At 41.5% G+C, this 26,360-nt stretch overlaps 1 protein-coding gene across 4 annotated transcripts in view; it reads right to left on the bottom strand.

Moving 5' to 3' along the window:
- The window catches only part of CDH13 (cadherin 13), a 761,603-nt gene that overhangs the window by 209,209 nt on the left and 526,034 nt on the right, over positions 1-26,360 (bottom strand). For all 4 annotated transcript variants that reach the window (XM_007059271.4, XM_043526212.1, XM_043526210.1 and 1 more), the window contains one exon: positions 10,542-10,720. In XM_007059271.4, the coding sequence (XP_007059333.2) occupies positions 10,542-10,720 (179 nt within the window). The remainder of the gene's footprint in view (positions 1-10,541; positions 10,721-26,360) is intronic.

Here is a 26,360-nt window from a genome sequence, read left to right as displayed (position 1 = left end):
GATGTTTGTCATCCTGCCAGTCCCATGCACCCACTGGCAACTGGTGTAAATGTACATCAGGGACAGGACCAGTGGTTTATTAGCCCCAGTGTCTGTAAAGAAGAAAGTACTCCTTTGTACTCTCATTCCTAACACCACACACTCGTTTGCAACTAAACATTTGGCCCCTACAGCCTGATTCTCCATTGCCTTGAATTTTCTGTAGTTGTTTACCCCTCCCAAATCAGTCTCTCCGACAGAAGGTAGCATTTTATACCCACTTCATATTCAATTTGCATAAAGGTAAATGACTGCACAAGCATTCAAGGCAATGGAGAGTCAGGCTCCGACTGCCTTAATAGTCCACCTACCTTGTGTATTCCACTGAATATCACTGAGTTCCTGTAAAACAAACAAAAAGACACTCCACTAGCTGCAGAATAGCTGGACTTTTTGAGGGTTGAGACTAGTACTGGAGAACTCTCAAAAGCCAAGAGTTTAATGGCATTCACGAGACCACTTCCTTCTCTCTCTCTCCATTTTATTATGATGTTGAAATAAATCTCTCCTGGGGCCAATTGTCTGCTTGTCTGCCATCTCTTCCTAACTCTCAGACAGACATTCCAGGGGCAAGGAAAGAAATCTGTTTTCCCCTTCCCTCATTTCTCTGGGTCTCTGACATGCCAGGAAGAAGAAAGTACGTATGTGTCTATCCTAGACTTCAGTATGTTCTTCCATGCCATTTCACTGGCTCTTTCCATTTCTCTAATGCACAAGTTTCATCTGCTATACACAGCAGAAACTAAGAGACGAAGACCCCGAGCAAGTGATATGGCACCGAACATCATCTTAAAAGGATTCCAGCTTCTCCAGTGGCCCATGTCTTTGGAGTAGTTTCAAATTTTCCCAGCAGCACAGTGAGTTCATTTTTCAAAAAGAACAGGAGTACTTGTGGCACCTTAGAGACTAACAAATTTATTTGAGCATAAGCTTTCGTGAGCTACAGCTCACTTCATCGGATGCAGACTAACATGGCTGCTACTCTGAAACCCTTCATTTTTCAAGCCACCTGTCCTGGTGTGCTGTATAAGTGGCTATTAACGAGCTTACTAGCATGGGATGGGTCTGGCTTGTTGGGCACCACTTGCCGCAGATAGTTTGCAACCTCTCTGGGCATGATGCTTGTCTAAATAAAGCAAGTTTCTCTGCCACTGATGTATTGCTGAAAGATAAAAACCCAGTTATCTGCAAGGCTCTGACAGAGAGCTACTCTAAGCATGATAGCAGCTGTCTGTATATTCTGAATAAATGCTGATAGCTGAAATGTATTCTCTTTTGGGACTACAGTTACTTTATTAAAAACAAAATACAAGAAATATTAGCTCTGTGCCTATGTAAACATTAAAAGCCCTCTGTGAAAAATGGCTCTCTTGAAACAATAAATAAGGTGTTTATAATAATCCCACCAAAATTTTCAGTGACAGATTCATAGAATAAGCCAGGTGTCCAGCTGCTAAATCCAGTTGCACCCTCTGCTAGTGCATAGAGTCCAGTGGCTAGTTCTGTTACACCAGCAAGCAATAGGATTGAGAGGCCACAAAGGGCATTGTATTAATTTCAGTGAAATAATGGGCCCAAAAAGTCAAAGGAGTTAACATGATCCTGTCACTGCACGACATTAAACAGCCAAGCAGGGTGCGGGGTTTGGTATCCGGAAACCTCAGTTTGCTTGGTTTCATGGCAAACATACTAAAGAAGGAACATTTATTGGTTGGGGTATACACGGGGAATGGCATCAAAACAAGGCATGACGCACTTGAGTGATTATATAGGACAAACAATCAAAACCTATCAACATCCCTTTTGAGAGAGAGGATATCATTTAGAGTCTTATTTTGTTGAACAGCCTCTCTTGGCGGGGGAAGGAGATCAGTCGCTGCAGGTGCCACTCAGTGATTGGGCAGAACATGTAAGGTTCTTTTTTTTCCCGGCTCCCCCTGTTGACAGCTGCTCTGGTCCCATGGTGGTCTGCCTCTTCTGTGACTCAGCCCCCTAGCCAGTCATATATTAATGTCCATCCCTTCTGGGCTATAGAAAGAATCCAGCAGTTGGTAAGTCCTCTCGGTAAAGTGAGGGGCTCCTGGGTCTCTATCTTTTTAGATTGATAGATAATGCAGTGTTTTTATTTAAAAAAATGGAGCTTAGGAAATGAGATCCAGCTGTAATATTTACTATCTTGCAAACAAAATAAAGGGAAGGTGGGACTTTCAAGCTGTAGATAAGATAAAATGATACAATCATTCTAATTCAGAGCTGAATCTAATTCAAGTTATAGTTTTCCCTTAAATTATTGTAAATATGAATATTCTAGAGTATAATACAAAGTTCAAGTGTGAAATACATTTGCTGAAACCAGTAATTTTTTCATTAAAAATGAGAGCATGCTGTCAGTTCAACAATTAGAACGAGAAAGTAAGAAGTGTATGGACTGCTTAAAGATGCATATTGCCAAAAAAGAAAAAGAAGAGTACAGGGGGTAGTGTCCACTTGAAAATGTGGTCAGTAAAATAAAGCAAAAGCTTTGTATTATGTACCGTTGCCCTTTAGAATGGCAAAGTATTATCAACGAATGATTTAATGATTCACGGTCAGAAAAAGAGCTGGCTGAATATTTCAAAAGTCATGCATGCCAACATTTGTCCAAATGGTTAGTCCTTCCAAGCATGCTTACACATCTTGGTACTGTAGAATATGCAAGAGCATTTGGTTTGCATGACTTCTTGGGTAATAGCTTCTCTGAGTATGAATATCCACCAACTCACGCATAAGCAAGAGTATTCACTAGTTAGCCATCATCCATCCTTCTCTTGTTTCAGATGTTTCAGTCATGCAATCAGTAAGAAGAAACAATACTAGATGACATGGCGATTGACCCCACTTCACAAAAAGTCAAAGTGAATAGCAACACAGTGGGCCAGAGTCTCCCTGTATTTATGCCACCTTAAGGCATAAATCCTTTAGCTCACAGGTAGCAGGTACAGAATGAGGGACCAGGGTGCCGGGATACACAGCAGATGCAACCTCAGTGACACTGGAGGAGTGGGCAATACTAGGTCAGCACAGTTGACAATGTGGGGGGCACTAGTTGGAAGTATGTAGTGGCTAGCCAGGGTGCCCTGGAGGTGAATTTCCAGAGTACAGGAAACTTAACTTTGCTGAACTTGGTCCAGTGTCATATATCTGCATTGATTTTCTTTACAGATGACTCCTTTAAATATATAGTGTAATATAACAGAACATAATACCTATCTCTAAAAAGGGGAACAAAGAGGACCCAGGGAATAATAGACCAGTCAGCTTAACTTTGATACCTGGACAGATACTGGAACAAATTATTATACAAGCAATTTGTAAGCTCCTGAAAGATAATAACGTTATAAGGAATAGCCAGCATGGATTTGTCAAAAACAAATCATGCCAAACCAATCTAATTTCCTTCTTTTGACAGGGTTACTGGCTTAGTAGATGCTGGGGGGAGGGGAGCTAGATGTGCTGTATCTTTTGATATACTCCTACATGACATTCTCATAAGAAAACTAGGGAAATGTGGTCTAGATGAAATTACTAAACGGTGGGCGCACAACTGGTTGAAAGACCGCACTCAAAGAGTAGTTGTCAATTGTTGGCTGTCAAATTGGGAGGGCCTATCTCGCAGATGCTGCAAGAGTCAGTCCTCTGTCTGGTTCTATTAAATATTTTCATTAACGACTTGGATAATGGAGTGGAGAGTACACTTATAAAATCTGCAGATAATACCAAGCTGGGTGGGGATGCAAACACTTTGGGAGGACAGGATTGGAATTCAAAACAACCTTGACACATCAGAGAATTGGTCCGAAATCAACAAGATGAAATTCAATATAAATAAGTGCTAAGTGCTACACGCACAAAGGAAAAAAAATCAAGTGTGCAACTACAAAACGGAAAATAAATGATTAGATGGTAGTACTGCTGAAGGGGATCTGGAGGGTATAGAGGATCAGAAATTTCATATGAGTCAACAATCAGATGCAGTTGCAAAAAAACCTAATATTCTGGGGTGTATTAACAGGAGTGTCATATGTAAGACATAGGAAGTAATTGTCCTGCTCCAATCAGCACTGGTGAGGTCTCAGATGGAGTTCTGTATCCAGTTCTGGGTGCCACATTTTAAGAAAGATATGGACAAAACTGGAGTCCAGAGGACAGCACAAAAATGATAAAAGGTTTAGAAAACCTGACCTATGAGCAAAGGCTAAAACATCTGGGTACATTAAGTCTTGAGAAAAGATAGCAGTCTTCAAATATGTTTAAGGGCTCTTATAAAGAGTATGGGGATCAATTGTACTCCATGTCTCCTGAAGGTAGGACAAGAAGTAATAGGCTTAATCTGCAGCCAGGGAGATTTAGGTTAGATATTAGGGAAAACTTTCTAACTATATGGGTAGCTAAGTTCTGCTTAAGAATAAACTTCCTAGGGAGGTGGCAGAATCCCCATCATTGGAGGTTTTTAAAAACAGCTTGGACAAACACCTGTCAGGGATGTTCTCAGTTAACTTGGTACTACCTTAGCTGAAGACCTGGATTTGATGACCTCTCGAGGTCCCTCCCAGCCCTACATTTTTATGATTCTATATACTACAGCATTTTGTAGATATTTCAAACTATTTTAACTATATTGCAAATTAAATGCTGCAGTTCCTAGCAGGAACGAAAAGCAAATGATTTATTCATCAAACCATATTAGGAGTAGAGTGCAACAGCATTTTACATGGATAGAGGTAGCACTAGCTTCTATATACCCCTCAATTCAGACAAGAACTGATATTTTCCTCCACAAAGCTGATTCTGTAATACTTGCAAAAGAGCACAGTGGGTAATGGATAAAAATGATTAGTGCTCTATCAAAGAGGTTTAAGAGAACTTGATTCTATGAAAGTACAGCTGCCTTTTCTAGTATTCACATAAGAAGCATTATTTCTTGCTCACTGCAGGCAAGTGTCACTTTGAAATGGATTTTTTGTCCCCTAAAATACAAAACTGCAGACCATTTACACAACATCAGATTATTTTTTTAGGTGAAATTCTGCTATGTTCTATTTAGACTGCACACTTTGGTACAGGGCATCTTTCTGCTCTGAATCTATGAATCAAAATGTCTTCTCCAGTGGATGTTTGGAGGTATAATTTGCCCCCTTACGCTCTTCAATCTTCATCTCTGGCACATTCAAGGATGCTCCAGTCCCACGAGAAAAAAAATGAACATAAATCTTCAAAAATATGTCCTTACATGCCTTCTTAAAATGAAAATGGATCTTCTTCCATAAATTATTAGAGTTTGCTGCAAACTCTGAGGAACATGCACTTTTGGAAACAATTTGGAAACTCAAAAATACATAAATAATATAAATGTTGATAGATTTAGGGCATAATCATTTTTGAAATTGCTGAACACTTCCTCTGAGTTGCTAAGCACCTTCAACTCCCATCCCCAGAAGTGAATGGGAGTTTAAAGTGCTCAGCTGGTTGCCAGATTGGACCTTTCAGCTTACTATATATGCCATATTGTCATTTTCCCTGTAAACTGAAGAAAATAACCTTTTCTATCATTATTTTTTGCACGTGGCCACGTGTTATAGAAACAGGTCCAAGCTGAAACTTTGGGTCCTAGTCTGCTTTGAACTTTGCAGTTAGAATTTCACTGCAGTTCACATTACAGATGAGTGAATCACAGGGGTTTTTTTCAGCTCAGTGGTCAAACCAAATAATCTGAAAACATTTTTTTAGTGCCACCCAGAAATGGAAAATTGTTTTTTCTCATCATTAAAAAAAAATGCTTTAAACTCATCGTTTTTTTCTACCTGAGACAAAACATTGTGTTTCGTTTTTGAGAGCTTATCTCTGGTTTTTAAATAAATCTACCTACATTTCTACCGAAAGCTCATTTAAAAATGAAAAGTTAAAACGTTTCATTTCAAAAATGTCAGAAGGAAACGTTTTGACTTTTTTAAAAAATCCTTTGTGGGAGAGGCTGGGGACATGAATCTATTGGCGGAATTTGACATGAATTCACAAATAGATTTGGCTGAGCTGAAACTGCGTTTTTTGGCAAATAAAGTATTTCTCAAAAATAAATCCCCAGCTCTAATACATATCCAGGCCTGAACTTAGTGGCGGGGGTGTTATACTGCTATATTCTAACCCCCCCTAATACAAAACAGAAAAAAATTATCTGACAAACAGTATTTAGGCAAACTAGGCAGGAGACCAGTCCAACTCACACTGAAGTCAATGAGAAAAACTCCCATCAACTACTACAGGAGTTTGATCTGGCCCTAAATTCTGGCATATGATACTGTTTAATACTACAATATTTAGTTACTACCGTGTCATATTTTCAATATTTTCTGAAGATTGAGGCTATCATAGATGTAGACTTCCTCTCTATCCGGGGGGTGCTCAACTCCCCCGCTACCCCCCAGACCCGCCAGCACTCCACCTCTTCCTCCAAGCCCGCACCCTGCCTCTTCCCTCCCCCATTCCACACCTTCCCCCAAGCCCCATCTCCCCTGCCTCTTCCCACCCCCGCTCCACCCTGCCCCGCATCGTCTCACTCTCTCCCCCGAGCGCACCCCATCCCCACCTACTCCCAGCCTCCCAGTGCATCCTGCATGCCATGGAACAGTTGTGGGGTGGCGGTGGGGGGAGGGGGAGCTTGGCTGCCGGCGGGTGCTAAGCACACGCTAATTTTTGTTCCACAGGTGCTCAGCCCTGAAGCACCCACGGAGTCAGCACCTTTGTAGCCAGCCTGGTGTTCTAAAAGCAGACAGGTAGTGCAGGAAAACTCGTCTCACAGTGGCTTCAGATCTCCTTTCCCCCCAGGTAGCGGAAGAAGGGAACACTGTGGCTACTGCACACTTGACAACCATAATGTGACTGAACAAATTCTTCCTGATAACTGATCCCAGAATTGCTCATCTTCAGAAGAGGACACTTAACGTTCCTTCTCACCTACCTTTGTTCACACTCTAATATAAGGGCAGGTTTTCCAGTTGTAAGATATTTAAAGGCAGTCCAAGGAATCAAGACTCTGAAGGTTCTTAGGAATTTATCTTAACTGATCTTCATTTAGAGGCAAGTGTGGTTAGACATAAAAACTGCTCAATTGTGTGGGAGGAGCAGATGGTAGGTTGAGGCTCACAAAAAGCAAGTTACATATCTTTTTTTAGTCAAATAAATGTCCCTTTAAATATTTCTTTTACTTCCTAGAGAGTTACCAAATATATGTGGGCGGAGGGGAAACGGGGGGGTTGGTCTTAATCTCATTAAAAACAATAACCTCAACATTTGTCTTTCCATTCGGAACAACCAGTCCTTCACCCGGGTGTGTTTACTCATGTGTAAAGTCTGAGCTACCTAGGTCTGATGATTTTGGTTGGTTGGGAGTTAGTACCTAGATCTTGAATTTCTGCATAGAAACGACTCCCTGAGCTGTCTCAGAGCAGCTCCTCTCAAAATATAAAAGCATGAAGAAATAATATGGGTTGCTGCTTATGTTCAAAAGGGAAATCAAAAACTGCCAGATGCCTTGTACCTCTCCATCTCAATACTCCCTCTTGGGCAATATTTGCAGCTTCCCTATGATATACAAACATGAAAGAAACTAAACTTGAAATAAAAAAGTAGCAATTTACATTCTGTCAATTTAGCTCAAGTCAAGGGGAAGGCTTCACATAAGCATCTGCAGCTACTGAATGACTAAAATGAATAAAAGAGCTAGAAAACATGGACTAACTTTGATCATCACTTTAACACAGTTGCTTTAAAAGCATTTATATCAACTTCCAGTGGATTCACATTTGAATAATAAGAGCCAGATTTTTTTGGCCTTCCATGTTTAGCCTACCTGATATGTTTCACCTTAAACACAGCCAGTTTCCTCAGTTGGTTCCCTTGTTATTCAGTGAACGTACACAGAACAACTAAGGATAATACCCGCTTGATTGGCAATTGTTTTTGTGTTTCAAGAGAAAATATACAGTAATAAAAAAGGACTGGTAAATAAGACCGATTGGGCTGACTGCAACTAGGGCTCACGTGAAGCTGCTGTAATTTTGGTGGTCAGAAACAGCTGGCTCAATTTGTCTGGTTTCATGGTTCACCTGAAACTTGGAGGCTGTGCAAGCTTGGACACTGTGTGTCAGTTTCAACAAGAAACTTCCCAGCAGGACTTCCTTCTGTACATTGTGGGGTTATCTTCTGAGACTACATCACACAGTCACTTGCAAACCCTGCCTCTCAGCACCCATAATCTTTGGAGAGGGGCTGGCTCAATTTCCCTCCCTCAAATCATGATTGCGGGGATCTTTGACCCATTCTTCACAACTAAAGTGACCCGATGTCCCAATTTTATAGGGACAGTCCCAATATTCAAGGCTTTGTCTTATATAGCCACCTATTATACCCCCCTGCCTTCCACCCAGTCCCGATTTTTCACACTCACTATCTGGTCACCCTATTCACAGCTAGCACCACATAAGGGCAGCAAATAGGACTGCTTCCTGCCCATCCCTCTCCAGCATCCTGGAAGACTTCCTGGGAGCGAAATGCATGTGTATGCCTCATTATTAAGCAGCAGTGGAACTGAGATATGCTACTCCAGTCTCACCCTGCCTCTGCTAATCCCCCAGTCTGGAGCCTGAGGCACCCTAAAATAGTATTGTGATGAGAGATAGGAATTCCTTTTACTGTGACTTGACATTATAGAAGGGGAAGCGTTGGCATAACCATGCCCACTTATAATTATTTGTATTATGATAGTGCCTAAAGGCCACCAGCACTCAGGATGGGGACCCCACTGTGTTAGGTGCTGTATAAATACATAGGAAGATAGTACCTCTCCTGAAGCTAATTTTCCAGGGCTATTACAAGCCTTTGCCTATGAATGGGATTGCAGTGAGGCTCCTAAGTTCCTCTGATGAAGGTGAATCCAGGCTCGGGGTGACTGGATGTAGTGTAGTGCTGGATGACTACAAAAGTGCCAGGTGGCATGATGGGTAAGTGGGCTAGTTTACTGCCAGGAAGACTCTGGAAGGAAAGGCGAGACTGCAGGCCACTGTGTTGCCCCAAAAGACACATGAAGGCAAGTCACTGGGGGTCAGAGCCTGCGAGAGAGGGAGAGACTGGTATGATAGAAATGGAAGGGACCTGGGTTAGCCTGTATTCTCAGCTAAAAGTTAATTATAGCACACATTTGAACCCAGATAACACTGGGTTTCAGTGCTAAAGGTCTGCACAGTTCCAATTATAGCTGTATAATGCTTTCAACACAAGCAGTAGCAACAAAAACCACTTTTGCAATTTTGGCGAGATTAAATGATGCCACCCTACTTTCCACACAAAAGTATCAAATCAGCAGTTAATAGGAAATCCTGGGGAGATCAAGTCTTGCTTTCAGCACACACTGTGCAGTAGCAATAACAGTTCAATCTCAGACAGATTTCTTGTATGTAAATAGCATCATTATTTCATGTATTACCACTGACCTTTGGCGCATACTAGGCAAGGTAGGGTTGTTCATCACCTTCCATTGATTTTTCAATTTCCAGTAAATTGGTTTTATCTTGAGGTTGTTTACGTATTAGGAATAAAAAATGCAGAGCCTGACTTCAGAAAACAATAACAAGGTTTTGAACTGGAGACCCTGTGGTTAAAAAGGAAACTTTTGCAGATATTAGCATTTGCTTCTGCGGGACAGAGGATTCTACTCTCAGCGATACCAGAAAAAAGGGTTGTCAGTGGAGTTACTCCAGATGATGTAGCTGTCAGAAAAATCTGGACTTTCACAATGTTAAACGTCAGTTACACATTCCAAATATATATATATATATATATATATATATATATATATATATATATATATTGCTGAATTGCTCTCCTTTACCAACAAATGTAGAGACAGTCTGGCTCTTTAAAATTCCTTCTGGCTTGCAGGAAGAGACTGGTTTTTGTTTTTTGATTATAAGAACTAAGCATTACTCAATTAACTTTGTCCCCACAGGACAGGAAACTCCCTTTAAGACCAGCGGGTATTTAAAGAGCCAGATTAACGCCCAGCACAATTTCATAAAAGGTCAGATAGGAAATCATGTCTGCCTTTTGTTCCAAACCAGCAGACAACTGCTGTTTCAAGTTCTAAAAGTTTATTCATTCCAGTGATTTTATGTCCAGTGTTATGCAATGAAAAATTCCTCCAAATCCAATGCCAAATGCATTGTCTATCAACCCTGTGGTACCAGATTCGCAAATGATGGGCATGGTATACAAACTCTGACACCAACGTCAAATGGAAAGCTCTACAATACAGTGCTTCACTGAGCAAATTTCAACATCTGAACATTTCTGAGCCTCTGTTCATGTAACATAAAAATACTATCAACAAGTATGCTCAGCTGCTATGTTGAAGAGGCCCACATGGATGGAAGGACAGTATATATATTTACATAGATAAATTATTCACTTACCTCACGGTCCAACAATGCAGGTGATACCACTGTGACAATGTCTCCTTTCTCTGGATCAATGAAGAACATATTTGGAGATGGTTTGTCCGGAGTCTGCTTAAGGATATTATACCTCAAAAGAGCATTGTCTGTACCAGGGTCATCAGCATCAAAGGCCATCATGCGCATCACAGTGCTTCCTAAAGAGAAGGTGGACAAACAATATAACGTGGTTACCAGTGTAGACTATGTGACAAGAATGCATAAAGCTCCTCTGGTTCCATGTTTGAGCATCACTAAGCTGTAATCCAGCATCAGCTCAGGAAAACCAATAAAGAATTTCACCTGCTATTTAGTCTGTCAGTTTACTTCTCCTCGGGCTACTGATTTCTAGGTTGGTAACAACAGGCACATGTGTCTACCCTGCAGCAGACAAGTGTATCTAAACCAAATATGGCATCTTCCCCAGGTGGCTTTCATGGGTGGTGGGACGGGGCAGAGTGGCCCCACACTGGTACCGCAGGGGTTAACCCTTCCCTCCTAGCAGAGGAAGCCATGCCCCTGAGGCTCTGCTGGGCATGCTTCAACTGGAGAGCAGGTATAAAAGCCTGCACAGCTGCTCAGTCTGGGCTGACTGTAGGAGGGGAAGGAGGCATGGCACCAGCTCCTGAGGAGGGACAGCCTGCACACCAGGATCCAGAGGCCAGCCAAGCCAGGGTGCACCCTGATGCCCAGACGGAGTTCGTCACTGGAGGGGAACAGCCCGGAGGACCCCGCAAAGCGGAGAACCCGGCGTTTATGGTAGGAAGTGATCCGGGGAACTTTAGAGGCAAATGGCATTAGAGCCGCACAGAAACTCGGCATGTTATGGGCGGATCCCCACCGAGCTGATGGCAAGGGGAGCTTGCCACTACCAGGGCCCTGGGTCAGGACCTGGTGGAGAGGATGGGCCAGGGTCCCCCTACCACTCCCCCCCCACCACACCGTGTGAATCCTATGGAATCTGGCCGCTAGGCCACGCTACCCTGTCTGAGAGGGGGATTATATGGATGTTGGCCATTGGGCCACACTGCTCTGACACTTGGGGAGAGTTACATGGATGCCGGTCGCTAGGCCACACTACCCCACTTGTGAAGGGGATTGTACGGACTCTGGCCATTAGGTTGCACTGCTCCAATGCGGGGAGCGATTTATATGGACCCTTGCCATTGGGCCACACTGCCCTGACACTTGGGGCGAGTAACCTGGACTCCGGCCACTAGGCCGCACTAACCCGACCAACGGGAGATTGGGTGGAAGGAGGCCATTAAGCCGCAACCGGCCGCCCACAGAGAGGCGGACGCGTGAATTTGGGAGTGGCGAGGTTCTGACACCCCACCCTGCCCCTGCCACAAAGGGCCAGTGCGGTGTCAGGCCCACCACAGGTGGTCACACCCACATGCTTGCATATAATCACTTTTTCATTTTCACACCATGAAAATAAAGAAATTAAAGAGTCTAGGATGTCTTCCAGCTAATAACAGATGAAAGAAAAAATAGGAAAATAAAAAATGCAATACTTAAATGAGAGAAGGGTTTCAAAACTCTTTAGTACTCAGGCTTCTGAGCTTTGAGTTGATCAGAACTATTTGTGAATTTGACATGGATTTGCTGAATAATCCCCCCCCCCTCCAATTTTTTACATTGCAGTGGTTAGGACACTGTCCTGAACTATTCTGGGGTGAACCTTTCTCAGTCTCTCCTTTTGAAGCTGTTCTGCTGCTGTCCACAATGACTCCAAATTCAAATCACTACTCCAAACCAGGCGGAGGGGGGACTTGAACCCAGGTGTCTCAGATCCCTAGTGAGTGGTCTATCCTCTGAACTAAAGGGGCCACCACCTCCTGCTGGTGTTCTGGGAATGGTCTTTCCTCTGGTTTTAATAAATACAAGCAGTTCAAAATACCTAAAATGGAACAAAACATTTTATTTCGGATCAAACTAAATGTCTGACCCAAAACTTATTTTTTGTTTCCTTTTTTTGGTTTTACCAAGTAAACTGGAAAGTTTTCATTCTGGGTCAATCCAAAAATGATATTTTCTTTCAATATTTTGGTTCAGTCAACAAATGGAAAAAAATCATTTTTTGAACAGCTGTAGACAAGAGACCATATAATGATGTTCTGCAAATCATGTTCTCACTAGTGGACCAATGACTGGAGAGGCCTAGTCTCAGAACTCTTTCTCAGTCCCATTGCTCCTTAATGATGAGATATGCACATGCATCTCCCTCCCAAGAAGAGTCTTCCAGGATGCTGGAGAGTGATGGGCAGGAAGTTGTCCTATTTGCTGCCCTTGTGTGGATGCCAATTGTGAAAAACTGGCCAGTGGTGTCCCACTGATGAGTTGAGAGAGGGGAAATTATGTCAGCCCCTCTCCAAAGATAATGGGTGCTGAGGGGCAGGCTTTGCAAGTGACTATATGATGTAGCCTCAGAAGATACCCTCAGAATGTACAGAACAGGGTCCTCCTTTCCCAAAAAATTCCCCAGTTCCTAGTATAAATAAATAAATCCCTCCTCCCATCACCATTGTCTCATCCATGCATTGAAACTCTGTAGGTCTGCCTGTCTAATTGGTCCTGTACATGGAAGGAGAAGCATTACGGAGAATGCTACCATTGAGGTTCTGGACTTTAATCTCTTACCTAGCAGCCTCAATTTGGCCTCCAGGACCAATCTCCTGCCTTTCTCTATGTCACTGGTACCCAGATGTACCACCAACACTAGTTCCTTCCCACTACTGCACATAAGTCTATTTAGACGTCTCAAGAGGCCTGCAACCTTTGCATGCATGCAGCAGGTAATTCACCCTGTGGTTCTCCCAGTCATCGCAAACCCAACCACTAATAATCAGATCCCCCTATTACATTTTGCAATACTGGGAAACATAGCAAGGCGTTAAGGGGTAACTTTCTTCTCTCAGAGCTGTCTGACCTTTAATCACTGGTGCACAAAACCAACATGCTGTCAGATCTCTGTTATATTTCTCAAGGGGGGGTAATTGCCTGAAGTGGCAATGAAGCAAAACCTTGGAGAACTTATTTTCAAGGTCACTACAACAAAAGGCTCTGTTTTGTGCTCTGAGAAATACAACAAAAGAAAAGCAGGAGAAAAAAGCACATTTGACCAAGAGAGTTGTAGTGCTTGTTTCACGGTGTGCTATAATGTTGTTACATCCACCCATAAATGCAGTAGCCTTTGTACTTTCTGTTTGATTTCTAAGGGCTTGTCAACATGAGGAGCTATTTTGGAATAGCTATTCCTGATTAACTCCGTGTGTGGAACTCTTAGAATGGAATAAAATTGCCTTATTCTGAATTAGATTAATCCATTTGGGATGTGAATTAAGCTAATTTAGAATAAGAGCATCCACAGAAGGAGTTAATCAGGAATAGTTAATCTGCTTTGAATTCACACCTGACCCTAGTCTGGATTCATTTTCATGGGTGGAATCAAGGCTTGCTCAACATGCAGATTTAGTGCACAGCAAGCCAGGGTGTACATCTAAAGCTCACAAGCCTGCTGCATGCTTACTGGCCGCATGGACCCTGCTACTGCACACTAAAAGTTTGTAGTGTGCTTTGACCTACTGCTGTTTCAAACAGCAGCACATCAGTGCAAACTGAGCAACTTTTGGGGTGCGGTAGCAGAATCCAAATGGTTACTTAGTGCATGGCAGACTAATGAACTGAACCTTCAAACCCTAGCTTGATGTGCATTAAGTATCCAGGTAGTCAAGCCCTCATCGAATCATAGAAATGTAAGGCTGGAAGCGTCCTCAAGATTTTCAGTCAGAGTGGCATGAAACTCGTGTGATACTAAGGGCTTGTCTATATTACCCGCTGGATCGACAGGCAGCGATTGATCCAGCGGGGGTCGATTTATCGTGTCTAGTCTAGATGCGATAAATTGACCGCCGAGTAATCTCCCGTTGACTCCGGTACTCCACCAGGGAGAGAGGCATAGGTGGAGCCGATGGGAGAGCGTCAGCCGTCGACTTACCGCAGTGAAGACACCATGGTAAGTAGATCTAAGTACGTCAACTTCACGTAGCTGAAGTTGCGTAACTTAGATCGATTTCCCCTCCCCACCCCAGTGTAGACCAGGCCCTAGGAGCGATGGTACTCTAACCCTTTTTGTGAAGATTGCTATTTGCTATGCATGATCTTGAAAGGCATGGATAGAAACAATATATTGTGAAGTAATTTCCACTGTACAAAAGTTACTAGTTCCATATGGTAGCATTTGGCAGTCACTCTGTATAGGTGTGGATGCTTAATATAGGTGGAGAAGCAGGTCCATTTTTTTCTGCCTTCGCTATTTCTAAGGTGTCCATGCCACATAAGGCACAAGTAACTCTACTTCTATGAGTCTCTATAACCAAAGAGAAAATAAACGTAAACGGATGAGGTTTTCTGAGGTTCAGTAATATCTCATACTACTTATGTCATTACAAATCATCAGTGCCTGAACATTGTTGTGATACCTGTCACTTGTTCATACACATACACACACACAGAGAAAAGCAACTCTTTAGATCGAAGATCCCCTGGCGCCCTCTGTCGGAAGAGCTGTGGAATCCCACTGCACAAAGAGAAGAGTAGCTCTTCCAATGGGACCAACCTGAGTGTTAGAAAGGCTTGTCTAGCCTAACTAAAAATGGCCTGTGTTCAAATATATACCAAAACTAACATGAAAGCTCCTTGCTGCCCATTCCACACATGCACACTAACAGCACAGTAGTAGTTAGTATATATTCAAAGCCATTTTAAAAAATGAAATCTAAACGTTTTACAAAAATAGCAGGCAAGTGGTTGCATTTCCTTCCTCAAACAACACGGCTGCTTTAAATTAAGAGTTAAACACAGTCACTGTTATATATTTGTGCTTTATAATAAATTAAAGATTGGACCCCAGTCAAAAAGATCAAATTCAGATCTGCATTTCCTAGAGATGCAAAGATGTGAAGATCAACGGTTCTGGTTTGGGCACACGTACTGCTCCTAGTATTTCAAGAGGATCTATAGAGTAGACTTCAGTGCCAACAAATTTAATTTAAGATACATACATCTTTGGCATTACTCCTTCATCATAAAGTTTTATTCTTCATAAAAGATTCATTTCCCCAGACTCATAAACTGACTTCTTCTAATTCAGTGTCATTTTATAAAAACTTCCATTCCTGGCATCAATCAAATGCAGCTGGCTTCCAACCCACAAAACAGCTTGCAACATTATCATGTTAAACAATATATATTAACGTATCAAGCTGAGGAACAAATGTCTGCAAAATCAGCAACTTTACAGTTCTGCCCATGATTTGGAGATATTCACTTTAGGCTCTCTTCCTCAGCAAAGGTATAGGAGCTGCCATGCTATATTTCAATGTTTGTTACACCTTCTGGGCAGTTTTGTTATTGTTATAATCACTGGAAACCTCTACTTGCACCTCCCAAAGTTGCTCATTGATTAAATATATATTTCACCAGCCAATTCATTGCTCCAAAGGCTATAGCTACCAATCTGCTGATTGTTGATTTGGCCTACAATTTGCTTTAGAAATATTAGTGAATATCTTCCCTGAGGCACCAGAAAGCAAAACACAACGCTTGTACAATCTTGTGGCAAGTGGAACAGATGGTTTCTTGGGAAAAGCTCCTTGGCATTTTGTAATTTACCTTTCAATAACCTTTCTTTCTTTGTCAGATGCCAAGAGAGTATCTGATACATTTGAGCTGACAGAGAACTATTAAAACAGAATTATTTTAGGTTCAACTACCAGATGGGTTGAGGGTCTTTTGCTTCATTACCTGTCATCTCCATTTGCTGTTACCTTGGGGGTCATTATTATACATCTTGCCCTAATCTATATATGCAGTTACGGTATTTTATCATGCATTAGTTAAGGTTACCGCTAAGTAGTGCAGTCAAGTGAATGCTTTATACTGCATAATGAAATTTAAAAAAGGCTTCCTGAGTGATATAGGCTTCAAAACATGAATTGCGCAATATCTTATTAAGGTGTTATTTACGAGTTCTTATTGCAAAATGTATGGAGATGGGTTAAAGTGTAAAGTATTACTTTTAAGGAATTATGGTTTTACAGTGAAGGCATCGGATCAGAAGGTTGTAGAAATGAAAGCTCTTCCCAGCTGTCACAGGCTTCCTGTAAAAACCAAATCACGTAGGGCCACAGCTTCAAAAATGGCTTCTAACTTTGGGCACCCTATTTTAGGAATCTAGGGCCTGCTTTCAGAGGAACAGAGGCCAAATGGTGTTGCAGCACTACAAAAAAACAAATAAATAAAAATCAGGCCCAAGATGTCTCAAATAGGGCACCAAAAATGCTGAGACACCCAAAATAAGAGCTCACTTTTGCAAATCTGGTCCTGACCCCCCCTTGTTCCCAGGTTTCCCCAGTCTGTAAAATAGGAATTGTATCAGTAATACATGCCACTAGGTTAATTCATAATATAAGGAGTGTTACAATATTATTAACACATCACAAAAATCGACTAGAAATGTATTACTCTGCAAAACATTTCTTGTGTAAATGTTGTTGTATTGGCATTTTCCTTCCTTGCTCTTTATTAGCTCTGAGGACATTTTGTATGGAAACAGGGAGCTAACCTGGGCCTTTTAACCACAGCATGTATTAGGATATGATGCAGAATTTGAAAGCCCAAGTGAGCTCTCCCAGGCACGTGAAGCAGGCAGACAAAATTCCTCCTACAGCCCAGGGGGAGCGTGTGTGCTGCATCATGCTTTGAATTCTCATCACTGTATGCTAAGGGAAATGAAGCAATATCTGGACTTAGAGCTGACTGGCCTTACACAAGGCTATGATAATAAACAATACGGAGCCAGGTTCTCTTTTACACTAAGGTCCATTTGCATTGCTCTGACACTATCAAAGGGCCTTAAAGTGAATACAAATTACATGCATTCCCATTTAAGGCCCCTTTGCGCTACCAAAGTGGCGTAAAGGGGCCTTAGTGTAAATGAGAACCTGGCCCACAATCCTTTGCTGATTTTGAGCCTCATCCTGCAAACACTTAAACATGTAAGCAGCTAATGAGATTACCCATGCAAGTGTAACCACACATCTCCTGGGGGTGGCGTTCTGTCCCATGTAGCAGCACCGAGACCACGTAGAGAGAAATAAAAGGAGCCTGCTCTACAGCCTCAGCTAACAGGAAGCTGGCTTTTAGCTCATGCAGTAGAGGCTCATGCACTAAGCTCCAGCGGTCCCCGGTTCGATCCTGCCCACCAACGACCGGGGTCTGCCGGCATTACACAAGCACAGTTTCATATGTGCTGCCTTTGCAGCATCTTTATTTGCTACTGCTTAAAGTAGTCCTGAATGTTCATGTTCCTTGGCATGTGTTGCCCTGTAGGTTCTTGTGTGGGGTAGTGAAGAGAAGTATATTTTAGTAATTAAAGACTGGATAGGTGTTGAACCGCTTGCTGACAGTGAAAACGGCTTCTTTTCACATGCTTTAGCCTGTTCCTTGTAAATTAAGATAGGCATCTCTCTGTATCTACGACAGAAAACTGCCAAGAATTAGGGCTATTTCAAGAGAAAGCTAGAACAAAGAAGAGAAGGAGATAGGAGGATAAAGGAGAAAATCCAAAGAGTGACAAACCTCTCCTCTACACTTCACATTTATCGCTATAGAAATAAAGCAACTCTCAGAAAACAGAACAGAGAAGGGTACTCTGCTGCCTGCTAAACTCATCATAACTAATTACATGTTTGACTGTCAATCTGTACTTTAAAGAAAACAAGCCCCAGGGAAGCAAAACAAGTGTAAGAAGAGAGGTCTATTACATCTCCAATCAAGTACATTTGAATTGCAACTGCAACTATTAACTTATGGCTCTTGTTAAACTCGGAGGCCTTACTCAATAGAGGAGAGGTTTAGTGAGAATTAATGAGTTCAGGCTTTTAGCATATTTTATATTTTTGTAGGACAATCATTTCTAGCCCTTGCTTTACATTGTCTATTTAAATAGTGGGCAAACACAGGACATTTTAAAATTCAGAGTGTCTTGTCTCCACAGTGCTAAGCAGCACACTGGATCTGACCACAAAACACAGCCAGTCAAAATGGCTAGATGAACTGGTGAAGGTTCATTAGTGGAGTATGCTATAAAACCATGGCTCTTGTTCTGTGTGGGATTAGTGACAAAAGTAGATGATGATAGACATGAAGTGAATCCTGGCCGCACTGAAGTCAATGGGAGTTTTGCCATTGCCATGGAACATAATCAAGGATGGATGCTTTTGCATCACAGGATATTCAAGCTACTCTACTTTCGTTCACAGAAATAAATGAGTGGCTGCTTTGTGCATGCAGAGTGAAATTCTCTGTGCAGAGGACCAGCACAGGTCCGATGCACCACTGAAGTCTTACTTAAGCCCCGGACATCAGTTGTGGCAACCCACCCCCCCGAACCAAGCACTGAAACTGGCATATGCCCAGCTGTAAGACTGATGCCATAGAGTACCACATAGCCAAATAATCAAAATCTGATCACTCATGCCATCTTTTTCACAAACACAAGAAATGAGTGAGATTTAAAATACAGAGGAAGCCTTGTTAAGAACTACTGGCACCTATTGAATGATAACAACCAGTGAGAAATCTTTTATCAATGGAAGAGGAAATAACAGGACATTATTTTTTAATTGAAAGCTATGATAAACTATGCACACAGTGAAGATCTACAATTGCAGAGTTTAGCCGTTCTGCTACTGAACCATTTTTTTTCTAGAAAGCATTACGGATGTTTGATTAGAAGATTATTCATGCACTGGTTTACTTGAGAATGTGTTATGTACAGTATTACATACCAATATTGCAGGTGAGAGTGCTGTGTGGCTGAACGTTAAAATATGTTAAATGCTTCCGAGTAACTGACTGCTCCAGGCAAGACAGTGGAATATGAAATGCCTAAGAGTTAGGATGTGAATTTGCATTGTTTGGAGGCATATGACCTGGACACTGCTCTGGTATATTGTTTTGTATGCCTCTGCTGGGATGAAGGCTTCTTATTCTGGAAATGTTGATTGCTCACTGGCTGAAAATGCTGGGTCCAAATCACTTAGCACATGTATGCGTGACCCAGATATGAGCTACATACCTGAGTCACACATATGTGATGACTGCCTTGAAATAACATTGCTTATAAAAACAATACATTAGATTAATAGGTATTGCAACAAGGTTTTCATGTAAACAACTTGCATTCCATCTGATGCACGCACATGGGGTATTGTGAAACCAGTACAATGAAGATAAACTCCATCATTATACTGAGTATACTATCCCTCTCTGACACACAGTACGTACATGGATGAGTATAAGCTATTGGTCCAAACACCCAGAGAGTGCAGAGATTGTGTGTGTGTGTGGGAAAAAAAAAAAAAACACAATATGTCCCAGATGTCTAGATTTAGATTTGAAATGCGCTTTATTGAAGTTAGCCAACTTTCTATTGCCACATACTTATGCAGGCTGAAAAGCAAAATCTATTTTTCAGCTAAGGGCAGCAAAAATACTAGCACGCTAATAGTCTGGGTTTTCACTAGCTTGAAAAATACTTATTATAGTCTTCAAGGAATCCACACACAGATGGACACCGAAACACACCACCCACATCTCTATGTAAGTGGAAGTAATGATGGGGTCCAAATCCGAGGCTGTCCTTACATGGTTATTTAGGGCTCATGAGCATTAAGAGAAAAGCTGGTTAATGTTGACGATATTTTGAAATTTTTAAAAAGAACATTTTTGGTGTCATTCTCCCTCCGTTTTACAGACAGCTGCAGCGCTGCTCAACGGTTTTTGAATTTCAAAATAAAAAGCTTTCAAATTTCAAAAATAAATCGGTGGAAACAAAGTTTATACATTTTTCTTCTCTTTCCTCAAGAAGCTCAGCTCAATAGTTTGCATAAATATGGTGCCTCCACCCAGGGCTGCAGTATGCCTCCCCCAATGGAGTTGCAGTAGGGAAGAGGATGAGACCACAACATGGTCCTGAACCATTTTTTATTTGCTTTTTAATCTGGGGAAGAGAGGACTGAAGGTTTGTCAGAAGGCAGGGTGGTGACTGCTACTTTCCCTCATTGCCTTTGGAGATTTCATTGATCAAATGAAATCTCCACCATAGCCAGTCTAGGATTCTCTCTTCAAACTGAATGGTCCTTTAATTTGGCATTTGCTAGGCAAGGATTTTGTCCTTAACTAGGAGTCTGCCTAAGTGGTGGAACCATAGTGCAAAATGCTTTACTGGAGTTTCATGTCTTTCCCTTTTTACCAGTAAAGTCTATTAAAAAAGGTATGAATTACTTCTTGAATCATGACCACAAGCTAAAAGATCCCACTGCTCTAGTATGTCAACTGAAAATTCATAATATGTGTCAGATAACATAATTTACAATACAATATAGCATGTTTCCTTGAAATAAATGTTTTAAAGTAAATGATTGAACAGCTTGCAGTAGGTAAATATGATATAATACCAATCACCATGCCTACTGTTCGTTAGGGAGTAGTCAACCAACCCATGTAGGGTGTGTCTATGCTGCAGTTGGCCTGGGTGATTGGCACTTGGTTTAGCCTCATTCTATATGAGTGTTCCCACCATAAATCCCACCCTGTGACACCTGTGTCCTCACTATTTCTGCACTTGCTCACATGCATATCCCCTGGGTCTTTGTGCTGAGATGCTCTAGGAATCTTTCCCAGTCAATTGCTGGAGAACTTGTCTGTTACTCAGAGTGAATTGTGGGAAGGACACTGGAGACTCAGATGAGCTTACCTGCATAGTGGGTGGGTTCCAATCTGAACTAAAGCACAGCTTGGTCTTTAACCCAGACCCCTAGCTGTGCAAACAAGTATGGGTTCAAAACACAAACAAGCATGTGCTTGAGTTTTGTATGGGTGGATGGTAGTTGCAGTGGGGGAAGGATGTATAGGAACATGGACTAGGGTTATGGTGTAGCACACCTTTAGGGCAAGAGTCTGCCCTGGGCACCCTCAGGTGGGGTATAGAGGGGCCACAGCCGATTCTCCCTACAGTAGTTCTGCCTGACTTGGCAAGAACTGATGCTGGGAGCTCTTGAGAAATGTGTGCTGCAGTGGTAGATCCTCTCCTGCCAAGAAGATAGCGCATGCTGCATTCAGCCAGCTACGTTGTCCGTGCAGAGGGCGAGATGGAGCAATGGCCCTGATCCAATTCAGGCAGGTAGTGAAAGTGTTGATCAGTAGAAAGTACTACACTCCCTAAGCAGGTTCTGGCCATCAACTGACCAGGAGGGTGGGGGGAAGGGATCCGCATTTTGTGCCCTCCCCACACCATGCACATCCATATGGCAGGACAGAGTCTGGCCCATGCCTTGATAAAATCTATTCCCTACTCTGCCTAGACTGAACAGGTCTCTCAACGTCTTTCAAGCTGAACTATTTTATAGCTAACACATTCTATCATAGGTGCTTCCATCTCACAGGATTTGCCATGTTGTTTTCTCAGTTCTTGTTGCAAACTAGAATTCCCTGCACTAATTTAAATTTGATTTTGGACATTTGTAAGCGGGTTAAGTGCAGATGCAAACTTTATAGTCGAAGTGCAGAGCTTGCTCCAAAAAAATATGTTCTGCTAGGTTTTCTTCTTAACACTGGTTAGCAATCCAAATGTTTTCTCTAGCTCTTCTTGGACTTTTCTTTCATATTTTCCCATCCTTTTTCTCTTTGCCTATTAATCAGGCATCATAGGTCCTGACCGCTGCATTCCAAATTGCTAAGAGACAGCAAATTTAAAATTCTACCAAGATATAAGCCCTGCTGTAAGTTTCATATTCACAAATACCTGTGAGAAATTATCTTGTAAGGGTGGTGAGAAGGAAGATAGAAAATAAACAGAACAAAATTAGATTAATTTAACTTGCTTTAAAAAAAACAAACAGCAGCATTCCTCAGTTTCACTTGGTTTCTAAGCTGGGAGAAATCTTAAAGCAAATGGAGAAAAGAAAAATATTTTAAAGAGTTTAGTGCTTACCAAGCATGAGAGCCAACAATTAAATCTCAAAACTTGAGAGCTGATAATTAGGGCTCATAAAACTTGAGAGCCGATAATTAGGGCTCTACAAAACATGAGAGCCGATAATGAGGTGCTTTTTTTTGGATAACTGCCTCACTCAATCATCTCTCATCCTCTTCCCACTCTAGGTCTGTGGTGAAGAGTCACCATTTTGCATATTTAGTGGATGAACAACAGGAACAGTGATGGGTTCTTTCTGTTTTTCCCCATTAAGCAAGCAAGTCACCACATTTTCTCTGCACTCAGGTGAGGGAAGGCTTAAGGGTGACCAGAAAACAAAAATTCTGTTTCACAAGAAAAGTTGAGGCTTTGACTTTGGTTTCCATTCTTATGGAAGACAAACGCAACCTTCTGAATTTTTCTTTTTCTTTTGTGAGGAGAGAGAATTGCCCCGTATCATCCAGTGGTTAGTGCACTCACCTAAGATGTAGACCCAGATTCAAACCCTTGCTCTGAATCAGGCAAAGCAGGGACTTGAACTTGGGTGTCCCACATGAGTGCCCTAACTACTGGGACATTGGTGGCTTTACTTTCTAAGGCCCAGATCCTCAAAAGTATTAAGGCACCTGTCAAGGTTCCTTCCCCACTCTGAACTCTAGGGTACAGATGTGGGGACCTGCATGAAAAATCCCCTAATCTTATTTTTACCAGCTTAGGTTAAAACTTCCCCAAGGTACAAACTATTTTACCTTTTGTCCCTGGACTTTTTTGTGGCCACCACCAAGCGTCTAACAAATATAACAGGGAAAGAGCCCGCTTGGAAACGTCTTTCCCCGCAAGCCTACACCCCCTTTCCTGGGGAAGGCTTGATAAAAATCCTTACCAATTTGCATAGGTGAACACAGGCCCAAACCTTTGGATCTTAAGAACAGGAAAAAGCAATCAGGTTCTTAAAAAGAATTTTAATTAAAGAAAAAATAAAAGAATCACCTCTGTAAAATCCGGACGGTAAATACCTTACAGGGTAATCAGCTTCAAAACATAGAGAATCCCTCTAGGCTAAACCTTAAGTTACAAAAAGACACAAAAACAGGAATATACATTCCATTCAGCACAACCTATTTTACCAGCCATTTAACAAAAGGAAATCTAACACATTTCTAGCTAGATTGCTTAATTAACCCTTTACAGGAGTTATGACCTGCATTCCTGCTCTGGTCCCGGCAAAAGCCACACACAGACAGAGAGAACTTTGCCCCCCCCCCCAGCTTTGAAAGTATCTTGTCTCCTCACTGGTCATTTTGGTCAGGTGCCAGCGAGGTTATCTTTAGCTTCTTAACCCTTTACAGGTGAAAGGGTTTTTCCGCTGGCCAGGAGGGATTTAAAGGTGTTAACCCTTCCCTTTATATTTATGACCGCACCTTACTCCCATTAATACTTCTGAGGATCTGGGCCTGAGAGTCTCAGAAAATTTGACCCTAATTTTCAATATTGTGCACTACAAATCTGGCACCCTACCCACCTCCCTATGGCCCCCAGAGCCATTAAGACAGCCTGGGATCACAGCAGTGACCTGGACACACTTTTACTCCAGGCACGGGATTGGGAAAGGTCTGGCAGAGCAATTTTTTGACAGGTCTTTGTCAGTCAGGTTTTTTCCTTACACAAGAGGAATCCCTAAGGAGGCTGACAAGCCATCTTTGTGGCTGCATTTCCAGAGGCAGCCAAACTGTAAGTGAGGATCAGGACTAGTGAGATTAAATTCATGACAGTAATGGGTAAAAGGGGGGAATGTCAAATGTGATTTTCATTTTTTTTTTGGGTAGTTCTTTCATTTTCTTTAAAATATTTGAAAAGAAAACAAACAAACAAAAGAGTAGTTCCTTCGATCCCAGCAACTCCTTCCTTCAAAAAAAAAAATTAAATCTAGGAAATGAATCTGTTAACTCTAACACTCAGATTATTTTATAAAACACGGTAAAATCCAATTTCTTGATGTTTTCAGTGTTGTAATCTTGCTGTTCCCAGGATATGAGAGAGACAAGGTGGGTGAGATAGTATATTTTATAGGACAACTTATATTCATGAAAGACAAACTTTCGAGCTCCACAGAGGTCTGGGTTTTTTCACTTTCTTGGTGGTCTATTTTAGTAAGAATCCCAAGCTACACTATCCTGTATGTGCATACTTTGCACTACAGCTGGGCATTTTTCAGGGCACCAAAACTACTTGTGAATTCAGCAAATAGTTTTAGCCAAAAAAAACCCTAAAACCCTGTAAAGCAAATTTCAGAAATATCTCAATGGTTCAGCATTTCATCTGAAATGATTTTTTTTTCCCATTTTTGCAAGAGAGAAAAAAGAAATCCATTTGGGGTCCAACCTTTCTTCTGGATTTTTCAGTTTAGCAACTGAGCTGAAAAATCAGTTATCTACTCCGCTCTACTCTGCACTCTGGATTTTTTTCAGTATTTAGGACTAAGCCTTGACATTCCTCCCTTCCCCCACACCCTCCAAAACAAACTTTTTTGGTGAAAAATGCAGATTCAGCAACACTGAAATGTTTTGTGATGGTTTGCACCAGCTAAGAATCTGGCTGACTGGTGCATGAGATGTGATTTTGCAGCTTTTAGCAGAGAGATCATTACATTCTCATTGTTCTCCTCTTACCTTCCTGATCATGTTTGACCTCATCACTCATCTTATTTTCTTATGATTCTCTGTTTGATACTTTTTTCACTTAGAGGTGCCAATCAGCAAAAAATCCACAGTTACACTGTTTAAAATTAGTGTACTTCAAAAGGGCAATCTGACCTCTTCATTTAGAGGTGAATCCTCTCCTCAGATCTTCCGGTCCTGTTTCCTGGAATCTGGACACAATTTTACTCTAAATTATCATTTCATCCTCCTATTGATTTCACAGTCAAGTCCTGTTAATCTGATCTGCAAAAGAACATCTAAAGTTCATGTGCTTGATACGTGACAGCCACAATCCTTGCGGATGTCCTGGCTTTTTTTCCAGTTGAACTATTTATTAGTCTTTTTGCTGTCTCCCAGCACCAGCCCTACTGAAATTGTTATACTTATTCAAAAAGCTAGTTATCCAGTTAATTTTCCATAATTTTATTTTTTCTCACGTGCCTGTATTGTTTCAGTGACTTCATTGTCTTCCAGGGCTTTTGCATTTTACAAAGCCAGTTTAAGGTTCTTACTCTAGCATTTAAGCTTTGTTGTGACAATTGGGCTCACAAATTTACCCTAATTGTGAGCTCAGTTATAAAAGTTTGTAAAAGATTATATGATATAATAACCTGTAATAACAAATGTTGATAGAAAATAGGTCAAGTTGCTTTCAGTAATGAATGTTATGAACAGGTGCAAGAGAACCAGACAGACTATCATAGTCCAAACCAACAAAGGCCACATTGATATAATTCAAAGACTATGTTGAAATCCTACTTCTTTTCTTCATCTTTTATAAAAGGTTAAAATGATTTTTAATCTTTTGTTTGCCATGGTGCTGAGCAGCCTGAGGTCTGTATGCCAAACCCTGAATCTTGTTAACAACATTTAATGTTGAACTATTAACACATTTGACCCATTTGCTCCATCTAAATTAATACAACAGCTCTTTCACTATAGCTTGCCATTTTACCTGACAAACCTGGTGCCTATGAGAGTTACTTAGTTATATTTGCAATAAACTAAACCAATGGCTGGGCAAGAACCTAGTTATGCCTTCGTAAATTACCATGG

Source organism: Chelonia mydas, chromosome 12 (genome assembly GCF_015237465.2).
Source record: "Chelonia mydas isolate rCheMyd1 chromosome 12, rCheMyd1.pri.v2, whole genome shotgun sequence".
NCBI classification, from domain to species: Eukaryota; Metazoa; Chordata; order Testudines; family Cheloniidae; genus Chelonia; species Chelonia mydas.
The sequence above is the reverse complement of the archived record's forward strand: the minus strand, read 5'-3'. Positions and strand labels throughout refer to the sequence as shown.